This window comes from Spermophilus citellus (genome assembly GCF_964194105.1).
Source record: "Spermophilus citellus genome assembly, chromosome: 10".
Taxonomy (NCBI): Eukaryota; Metazoa; Chordata; class Mammalia; order Rodentia; family Sciuridae; genus Spermophilus; species Spermophilus citellus.
The window spans coordinates 36,522,957-36,534,457 of NC_138197.1; the positions used below are offsets into that span (position 1 = coordinate 36,522,957).

The 11,501-nt window shown below is 33.7% G+C and overlaps 1 protein-coding gene across 1 annotated transcript; it reads right to left on the minus strand.

Moving 5' to 3' along the window:
* Positions 1-338: 338 nt before the first annotated feature.
* Positions 339-8,185, minus strand: LOC308658542 (protein mago nashi homolog). The gene is made up of 5 exons (XM_081311297.1): positions 8,050-8,185; positions 6,099-6,157; positions 5,357-5,467; positions 2,420-2,502; positions 339-698 (listed from the first exon to the last, which is right to left on the minus strand). Exons 1-5 carry the CDS (start codon positions 8,141-8,143, stop codon positions 599-601), a joined length of 447 nt encoding a protein of 148 aa, XP_081167423.1. The 5' UTR covers positions 8,144-8,185; the 3' UTR covers positions 339-598.
* Between the last annotated feature and the right edge of the window lie 3,316 nt (positions 8,186-11,501).

Genomic DNA, 11,501 nt, shown 5'->3' on the forward strand with positions numbered 1-11,501 from the left:
TCATCAAAGATGAGTCTGACTACATTTTTTTTTTAACTTTAGAAAATCATTGTTTACACCAAAAAGGTTTAAATGTGAATTATCTTGAGGGATTTGTGATTAATGTATAAAATCCAGAAACTTCTGTAAAAAGTCCTATAAGCACCAAAAAATCCCACCAGGTATGGAAGAAATAAGAGGTCTGTAATTGCCTTTAATAGATGGAAATTTGGCCACATATTTCTACCCTAAGAATTTCTGCCATAAGATATATCAACTAGAACAATTTCTTATTATCTTTAAAGTGAATCAGAGATATAGTCTCCTGAAAACAAATAGAACAAAATAAAACCACTATCCAGGCTTTGATGTTTTATTAAAACAAAATTTCAACAAAAGTGACTTTTACTTACAGAATTTAATGTATATGGGATGTCTAGCCCACTTGGTCCCAAGTGAGAAAAATCATTAAGCCTATTCATTTATTTCCAATATTCAGTTTATGTACAAGAAAAACATTTTGTTTCACATTCATAAAAATCCCAGTATTAGAAATGGCAAATAAACCCTCCCTTACCTATCCCTTAGTTAAATATACAAAGAGCTTCAAAAACACAATTTAAATTGGTTTAATCTTGAAGTGTAATCCAATGAGACTGAAAACTAAACATTTCAAGTCCTGTACCAAATAGTAAAATACTCGAAGGCCTTCCGGATCCCTAAAATATAAAAAGGTGAAAGTTACTTTTTAGTCCTAATGAAACATAATTTTATAAATTTCTTAAACAATATAAAAAAATCTGTAACAATTCAGTTAATGGAAAGGATAAAGGAAGAATCTTGCTGACAACTAAAATGACAAACTGAATGACAACTAAGAGGAACAAACAATTCTATTTTTTCTGTAAGGAAACATGTAAAGTTTTTTTATTAGTATCATTTATATATATTTTTTTTTAATATTTATTTTTCAGTTTTCAGTGGACACAACAACTTTTTTTTAATATATTTATTTTTTAGTTTTCGGCGGACATAACATCTTTGTTTGTATGTGGTGCTGAGGATCGAACCTGGGCCGCACACATGCCAGGCGAGTGCACTACCGCTTGAGCCACATCCCCAGCACGACACAATATCTTTATTTTATTTTTATGTAGTGCTGAGGATCGAACCCAGCGCCCTGCGCATGCCAGGCGAGCACGTTACCACTTGAGCCACATCCCCAGCCCTCATTTTTATATTTAAAGTGTTACCTCCTTATGGAAAGTAATAGCTATGCATCACAAAAACATGTAAAGCAAAAAAACATAATACTTATAATACTATAATGCTACCACTCTCATGCAATAATGATAAATATTTTGGTGTTTCTATGTATTTTTTTCCCATAACTCTAATCATTCTCTGTCCTTTTTTTTTTTTTTTTTTTTTTGGTATTGTTTCCACAGCATTAAAAAATAAAACACTTCACTTATAATTTTCATTAATTTAAACATTTTCTCCTTGATAAACATTCAGATTATCCCAATTATAAATGTTTCAATGAGCATCTTGATGTGTAATATAGCTTTTCCAGTATTTGAGAATACTTCCAAAAATAGACACTCAGAAATGAAATTATTAGAGCAAAGATGAATGAAAAATATTAATAGTTTCTGCAGCATATTACCAAAATGCAATGCCACATCCTCACCAACTACAGGAAAATATATTTTAAAAGTATCTGGTCGTTCTTTGTGAGCACAGCTGTTTGTGTCCAGTGGTTATTATGCATTCATTCTTTTTCCTTTCCTCAAATAAATTTTTATGTAAAGCACAGATTATGTGTCAAGCCCTATAATAACTGAAGATACAAGATTCTCATGGAGCTTACACTCAAATCAGTAAAGCAGACAAACAAGTTATTAAGGTAAGAGGGAAAACAGTAAAAGCACTTTGGGAACATTTTGAGGGAAAGAGGCAAGAAGAAATGGCCTAGATCAGCCAAAGGCAGGAGACACAAAACTTAGGAAGGATAGGTAGCTAAAAGCATTCTTAAGCTATACTGGAAAATATATTTTCAAGTATTAAACCCATGAAACAGAGTAATAATATATGAGTTAACGAGGCTGATATAATCCAATAAGGATTTTCCTTTAAATTTTGTAACATTATATGCAGATTTTTCTATAAATAGTTAATAAAATCTGGGCATTACTATATAATGTTGGATTAAGGTAATATTTGACACTGAAATACCTTAACTTCTTTGATAGATAAGATACCAAGTCTTTAATGACATAAAAATCAGAATTATCTCTGTATAATAAATTGATAGGATACTACTGAAATAATCTTGGCTCGCAAATGGACTATAGTTGTAAAATGAGCCTTTTTAATAATTTATAAGATAAATTTAATAATTTATGTTAATTTAGCCAAAATGTTTTAACATACTCACTTTGACTGATTTACATCAATAAGAGAACCTATTTTTGATGTGGTAAAAGAAATGTGTTCATCTCCAATTACAATTTCAAGTTCCTAAAAAAAAAGAGAGAGAACTATAATTAATATAAAATCTATCCCAGAGATATCTGAATTCTTGCTACAAAAAGATCCCATTTTTAGCTACAAGTTTTCTAGCATTCAACAGAACAGAGGGGAAAAAAAGAAAATCTGTCAGGCATCACTGTCCTTAAAACTAACAGCCTCGGGCTGGGGATGTGGCTCAAGCGGTAGCGCGCTCGCCTGGCATGCATGCGGCCCGGGTTCGATCCTCAACACCACATACCAACAAAGATGTTGTGTCCGCCGAGAACTAAAAAATAAACATTAAAAATTCTCTCTCTCTCTCTCTCTCTCTCTCTCTCCCCTCTCTCACTCTCTCTTTAAAAAAAAAAAAAAAAAACTAACAGCCTCACTGACTAGTCACTAACTGACTAGTTACAAGCACTATCTCCAATTTTAGAACAAACCAAGAATTGCTTATAGAAGATACTATAAAATAAATCAACACAGAAATGTTTATTATAATGCTAGTAAACACTAGAGATATAACTGGGCATATTTAGTAAAAATAATTACATAGTCTTAAATACATTTTTATTTTTCTCATTTATTTTTTCTCTTTTTTATTTTTATTAGTGCATTATAGTTGCACACAATGGTGGGATTTGCTACTACATATTCACAGATACAACATAACAATATAATTTGGCCAATTGTCATTTGCCGCAGTCTGGCTGGGCTGTGGCCCTCAACAGTCACTCCCTAGGTTTCCTTTCCCTTTCTTCTTCCATCCCGCTGGTCCCTTTCCTCTACTCTACTGATCTCTCTTCTATATTCATGAGACACAAACCCCAACACACCTTTCTTTTCTCTTTTCCTTTCTAGATTCTAAAAATGAGTAAACATGCAAACTCTGACCTTCTGAGTTTCTTATTTTGCTTAACATAATGGTCTCAAGTTCTATCCGTTGTCCTGCAACATATTTTCTTTTTTCTTTATGACTAAATACAGCTTCTTTGTGTATACATACCACATTTTCTCTCCATTCATCCACTGACAGACACTTAAGCTAGTTCCATAATTTATCTATTTTGAATTGTGCTACTATAAACAGGCATGCATGTATCTCTGTAGTATGCCAACCTTTATTCTTTAGGATAAATACTGAGGAGTGGTATAGCTGGGTCATATGGTGGTTTCATTCCTAGTCTTTTGAGGAACTTTCATACTGTTTTTCATACTGGTTATACTAATTTAGAGTCCCAGCAACAGTGTAAAAGTTTGTTTTTCTCCATACCCACTCCAGCATTTATTATTGCATAAGCCCATTTTTAACATTATAAATATATTTTCCCTTTCTACAAGGTTCTACAAATAAAATACATGACATTAATAATAGCTACCATTTGGTACCTAATATGTTTCAGGCCCTGCTGCTTGAACTTTACATTTTTTGTAATCCCTAAAATAATCTTTTAAGTAGGTCTTATTAGCCTTATTTTATAAATATATAATTTATATATATAAAATTCATAAAACATATAAAAGATTTATAACCACTAATAAGTGATACTACTGACTATAAGACTTAAAGACTAATACACTTTTCTGAATTCACCAATTAAAATTAAGAACTTGTAAAACAAATACAATATAATATAGTTAGTGGTTCCTAGTGTGTATAAATTTTTCTCTATATTGCTTATCAGCAAATCTAAAACTCATAATTAAGGGGCTTCTCTGTAACTAGTTTTTAAGTTAAATTAACAAACAGATGTCACTAAGGAAATTCTAGTTATATATGTAATTAGAAAACCTAATTATGCAGAATTTATGGCACATTCCAAATGGAGAATGAAGATTTATCACAAAATTTTTGACCTAAGGATCCAACAGGTAGTTTCTGGAGTATGTCTACTCCTCCCCACTAACCAAAACCCATGAATACATGCTCAAGTGGGTAGATGAAAAACTAGGTTCTCTCCCTGAATCTAAAAGATAAAAAATGTTAGTTGCTAATGTTGCTGTTTTGTAGTACACATGTATAAATGCATAAAACAAACTAAAGTCTAAATTTACTCTTTAAAAGTGATAAAAATGGATAAAATAAACTGTTGACTATTACCTTTACTTTCCTAAACAATGCTCCTTTAAATAGAAGAGTTAAGTTACTGAGTGTCATCATGTTTGATTTCTCCACACTGTTCCTCTAGTCAAAGAAGGTGACATAAAGTACAACTTTAGGAATACACAAAAGTGAAATAGAATGTTTCTTCCTTTCATGGGTAGTATCCAATTTTCCAAAAGTTGAAAAGACTTAATCCAGAAAGCAAATCCTTTTACAGAGTGAAATAACACCTTTAAGAGTTCTTCAGACGCCCTTGACAAACATCAATTATTCTGAAGGGAATATGAGAGGCAAATACAATGGTCCATTTGAACAAAGAAATCCATCAAATCTTTTTCTAGAGCATAAAGGTACAAATAACAACTCTTAAAGTTATAAATCTGAAGAAAGTGAATTTTATATAGTCGTGAGAATCCTAAGTCTCAAATTCCACAAATACAACTTGTACTTATTTCTAATAAGTAAATAAAATATAGTAGAAACCATTAACAACAGAATGAAAGCATCATAACTGTGGTTGGAGTGGCTATGGAAAATACTATTCAGAAAGTTACCTAAATTTAGAACTATGTGCTGACTCCTTTACCACAAGGAAATAACAGAGAAAATGAAGCTAAGTGAAATAAAAGTAGACTATTTACCAGATGCCTACTTAAGTGGAAAACCAAAGAATCAACAAGTAACCATTATAAAAATAAGAGAAAACAATCATTAACAAAACTTAACATTTATGTATGTGAAGAATCACTAAATACAAACCTGTCGTCCAACCCTGTCAGGGGGAGGCCACAAGGCATCATCTTCTTTTGTAATTTCACTGTCATCAATAATTCTCTTCAGTTCTTCCATTACACTCTTATGTACATATGCCTGAAAATAAATTATAATAAAATTTCACAATGTCCAACTATATCTTTCCATAATTCAACAGGAAATTTTAAAAAAGAGTTACAAATTCTGAATTTTCAATTAGAACACCACAGAAAAATTTAATTGTGATTCCAAAAGAACAGGATGACATTTACTCTTCTCAAGAATATTATTTTTTTCTGTACTCTCTTGTCCTTTCCTTTAATATTTACGTCTTCCTATCACAGGCCCCTTTAAAATCCTATATTCTTCCTTTGTAACACGGGGTCAAGTACCTCTGAATGGTTAATGGTGACAACACAATATCTAAGAGATAAAAAGACAAATCCAATTCCACATCACTGTTAGTACTCTGAACTCTTTTCAGACTATGTTTACATCATGACTATTTATTTTAAATAATGAACAGAGTAAAAAGACAAAGTTAACTGTAAAATGACTTAAATGATAGATTCAAATATCTCATTATTGAGATTACTTTTGTTTACAATCATATCTAATTGAAATGGAAATTTTTCAAACTATAAATTGCCTTTTTCCTTAAAACATAGTCTTAGATTAACTTTTGTAAATTCAACAAAGAGGAAAATGGACCAAAAGTAAAAAAAATTAAGACATTTGAAAATCTTACCTCTTTCCTGATCATGACATCATTTTTGTAATTGCTGTTGTTGGCATATCTAAGCTTTCCTGTGGGGAATAGGAAAAAATTCAATGTACAATAGCAAACAATACTAAAAAATAGAAAATAAAAAAATGACACTGTGATTTTGAAGGTAAAGACCATTTTATACTATCAATTTTACTACTATTTCCTCCCTCAAGTGTAAGATCCATGCTAGTCATAATAATAAATACTTACGGGTAGCCAAATTTTAAAATATTCTGTGCCTTTAATATATGATAGGTCACTTTTAAGGCCTATTTAAAGCCATATCATGAACTAGAAAAAGAATTTGAAAAAGGAACATTTCCTTTAAAGTTTAATGTATCTGTTTTGGTTCTAAGTACTTTGCCCAGAAAATTTAATGCATAAAACAATAAAGTTGGTTTTATTCTCTCACCTATTCACAGTTGAGCAAAGTAAGTTGACCAGGGTCACGCAAGATTAAGATCTAAATCTACTTTCCTTAATGCTTTCTCTTATCCACTAAAATGTTCTCTTTTAATTATTTTCCTTCCAATTAATGTGTACATATTTATAGTAATTATTTTAGAATATGAATAGGGGCTGGACATGCTAGCTCTATCCTATAATCCCAGAGGCTTAGGAGACTGAGAAAGGAGGATCCAAGTTCAAAGCCACCTCAGCAACTTGGACCTTATCTTAAAATAAAAAATAAAGAGGGCTATGGCTCAGTGGTTAAGCACCCCCAAGGTTCAATTCCTGGTAACCAAAAAGAAAAAAAAAACAGAATTGTAAATAAGATGCACATAAACTATGTGCTGTTCCTCAATAAAACTGATCAGTTTATCAGCTGGTGTATATTTAACTGTAATCCATCACAACTTTTTTACTGGCTACTGCACACAATCCCACAAGGCGACTCAGTTGCCCAAGCACAGCTATGATGTGATCCTGATCCTCTACAATGACAGGTTAACCTAAAGAGATATACTATTTGGGAACTGCAATTTTCATGACTCATTATCATAACTAATGTTAAGTAAGTGAAGCGATGTGGTGACAGACTAAATAAATGAGAATCACTGTTTTAACATGAAATTTCCCTGATAATACTAGGGTGATTAACTTATGTGCCTAGCTAAAAGTTATTTGGACAAGCTATATGGTGTCAATAAAAATCCACGCAGCTGAACTGTCCTATTGCAGGTAGACAGAGTTCAATATACTGTAACATTCTTTAAATATCAAAGACAGTACTGCTGTACACTACAGGCTAATGCTACTCTCCCAGTCGGATTTTTTTTCCTTCCCTCAGAAGCCAAGAAAATCTCTTATTCCAAAACTCATCTCACGTTGTCTATCATTTAAAGTTTTTTCTCACTCCCTCCGGTAGACCTAACTTCTCCCTATCCCACCCCTCTCTACATTTTTGGTATTCTTAATGCATATGCATGGTGAAAAACTGTATTTAAGTACTTAAAATACGTCTATTTGTTTATATGATGGGCTCCTCTATAAAGACCTTAATACACACCGCCTGAATGAATAAGTAGTCCCATTTTATGCAGCCTTGGAACAACACTTGAGGCCGGTTTTCTTAACAATGTTAAAACTTTAAGTTGATAACGATATGGCTTTTGAAGTCCCTTTTAGTGCGCGGACTGTAGGATTCGGACTAATGTAGGTTCAACTTTTCAATACGTGGCATCGTCCGCTTTTCTGAATTAATTTACAGCAATTAATTCTCTTTTATTCACAAAACAACTTAGGCCTTCTATAGCCTTAAGCGACACACACACACACACACACACACTTTATTTTTTTTCCTTCGCCAGGAGTAGTGGCCATTGTATCCCATTCATGCCCGAGGTTCGCCCACTCTACCCGCCTCGCCTCCTCGTCCGCCTCTCATCCAGATTCCCCTTTCCCACCATTGACCCGGTCCACTGCTCACCGTCCGGCCGAAACTCGAACTCTAGAAACTCGTGTCCAAACTTGCCCTTGTGTCCTACGTAGTAGCGCAGGTAGAAATCACTAGCCATAGACATTTTGGTCTCCCGGAAGCCCGCCGAAAGCTTGGCCAGCGTGCCGCCTGGCGCTTGTCAGTGACGTCAGTCACACAGATAAGTGCGTCACTGCAGCAGCGTCTCTTCCGCCTCCGGAACTCCGGGAGAAAAGCTTGAAAGAAACCGCCAGCGTGAGAGGCTCTCCAGTGCTGCAGGGAGCTTAGCAGCTGCTAGACCTTCGTTTTATCAAGATCGAATCGCGTTCTTTTCTAAACGAAATAGAGTACATTACATTAACAAATAACAGAAGTGTTAAAATGTAATAGCTTTTTTTATGGACTTAGAAGCAAGGTTTATGGAATCGATTTTACTTTTCGGCCCTCCTAATTCTTAAGGCTTCCTCCGTTATGGGTATGGCTTCTGTGATCTTAAAATAAGCTTTCCAAGAGCCTTTTACTTTTTGGGTCTCACGACCTTTGTGGCATCCTGTGAAGTTGAGTGTGACTTTATTTTCCTATAATTGGTGAGATGAGTGAAAATGCATTCCAGAAATAAAGTGACAGACCAGTCTTTAATAGAACTTCTGAGATATTTAATTCTTTCAATAAGGTTTAATTTGTGGTGGCCTGTGAAACTTTGGCAGTTTGATCTAAGGTCAAATAATGGTTTTGTCCACATTTCTTGCCAGGTATAGTTAAATTGGGGAAGTGAAAGAATGCTCCAGTGTGGGTTTTGAGGAATAGGAAAAGACAGTGAACATTTACGCTTAATCTTCTCTTCAAATATTATTGATCATCCCTCTGTTACCAACACAGAGAGTAATCCTATCTGGTGACTGACAATCTTCAGTGGAATTTAGTAGAAAATGGTTGTCAGAAGATGTAGAATTCAGTCCCAACACTGTTACTACCTAACCTTGTACAATTCACTACTATCTCTAAGCTTGTTTGATCATCAACCAAATGAATAGCAAACAACTTTGCCAAGCTCATAGAACTGTTGAGGAGATCAAATGAGATACTTGACAAAGTAAGCTTTGAACTTTGTATAGTTTTATCAAGTATTCTTCTTTTTTTTTTTTAACTTTTTTTTTTTAAGAGAGAGTGAGAGAGGAGAGAGAGAGAGAGAATTTTTTTTTTTAATATTTATTTTTCAGTTCTCGGCAGACACAACATCCCTGTTGGTATGTGGTGCTGAGGATCGAACCCGGGCCGCACGCCTGCCAGGCGAGCGCGCCACCGCTTGAGCCACATCCCCAGCCCTATCAAGTATTCTTTATGTGCCAGAAATGAACACTAGTAATAAAAAGGTAGAGGCATTTACACCTGCAAGAAAGCAAACATGTAAAGCAAACAGTACAAAGGAGCAATTGCTGTTATGAAGAATATGTATAAAACATGCTGGTATATTACAACAGAAAGAAGGTACCTTTTATTATAGAGTTTGAAGTTTATAAAATAGAAAGTTACCAAAGAAGGCTTATGTAGGGAAGTGTTATTTGAATTGGGCCTTGATAAGTTGTGTTTATGTTCAGTCATCTGGAAAAGTATTTCAGGCCTGGCCTAAGCAAAGGCATAGTATTATAAAAGTACATGTTTAGAGAAAGCCAAGAAATGAAATGTAGTTAGGGAACTGACTAGAAAGGTAGGTTGAGCAGGTTATGTGAGTGTATTAATATAAGAAAGTGTTCAGTCCTTAAAACATAAGAAAAATAAAGTATATGCCTTACTAGTAGGGTGACCGTTTGGTTTGCCCAGGACTGAGGAATGTCCTGGGATTTGGGGTTTGTTTTTCAAAACTGGAAGATCCCAGGAAACATGGTATGAATTGAACAGCATTTACCATAAAAATAATTCACAGAAATTTGAGCACAAAATTCCACAGTATCTTTGAAAATATCAGTTATAATCCATTTGGTTGAATTCTGTGAAAAGCCTCATTCAATATCATAGATTTTCTAATGTATTTCCTTCAGGTTTTGGCATGTGTACCCAGGTTCATCTTCATGTCTACCTAAATAGATCTATAAACACCAGAATTTGAGGCAATGAAATAGAGGTTATAGAATGCACAAAGTTTTTTAAACAATATTTATTTTTTAGTTGTAGTTGAACTCAATATATTTATTTATTTATTTTTATGTAGTGCTGAGGAGCGAACCCAGGGCCTCACATGTGCTAGGTGAGTGCCCTACCGCTGAGCCACAACCCCAACCCATAGGATGCACAAAGTTTTAAGATCTTTGTAAGTGGACCAGTTACTGTCTTTATCTCCTAAAAAGTTTAGACTAGTTCCTTATAATCCTGCCTGTTTTTAAAATGAAATATGAAACTATATTAACTCTTCATATTTTAAGCCTAAAATGTACTAAAATAGATACCTCTTGTGATAAATATTACAAAGCAATAAAGCATTTGTTTTTTGCGATCTGAGAGGGCATACAGTGATATAGAAATATTCTACATAGTTACTGAGCACTTAAAATGTAGCTAGTGTGCATAAGGAACTGAATTATTAACTTTGATAAATTTACATTAGCATGTTTAAATAATCACATATGGCTAGTGGCTACCATGTTACAGTTAGCACAGTTACATAAGAAGCTCTTCATACACTTTTAGTTGGCCTAGAAATAGTTAAAATATTTTGTGAGCTTTTTTCAATCAAAATTGCTATTGGCTCCAAATTAGAGTACAGGTATTCTTATCACCACAGTTTATAAAAATAAATAAATAAATGTTTAAGCTGCTTAAGCTGCTTATTTGAAAGCAAAATCCTATTTCTGGGCTGGGGTTGTGGCCCAGCAGTAGAGTGCTCACCTAGCATGTGCAAGGCCTTGGGTTCAATCCTCAGCACCACATAAAAATGAATAAGTAAAACAAAGGTATTATGTCCAACTACAACTAAAAAATAAATATTTTTTAAAAAATCCTGTTTCTGCCTTTGCTAACACAAATGGTAGTCAACTTCAAAGCACCTTGTGAAATAGTTTTGAAGTAGATAAGAAAGAAACATTCCCAACTCCAACTGAAATTGAGACTTAATGGTTTACTCAAATATACAGTATTTGTTGATAAAATAATGATTTCCCACTAGAATTAAGTTTATTTCTGGGCTGGGGATGTGGCTCAAGAGGTAGCGCGCTCGCCTGGCATGCGTGCGGCCCAGGTTCAATCCTCAGCACCACATACAAACAAAGATGTTGTGTCCGCCGAAAACTAAAAAAAATAAAATAAAATATTGTTTTAAAAAAGTTTATTTCTTCCAGCTTTGTGGTAATGCATCAAGTGAGGGGGTTATGATCAGAGATGTTTGTTTCTTACAATTGTTAATTTAATCTTTAAAATGTTCTATTGATTTTTCCTACATCTAAAATTGTCTTTTTCTATAATCTCTTTAT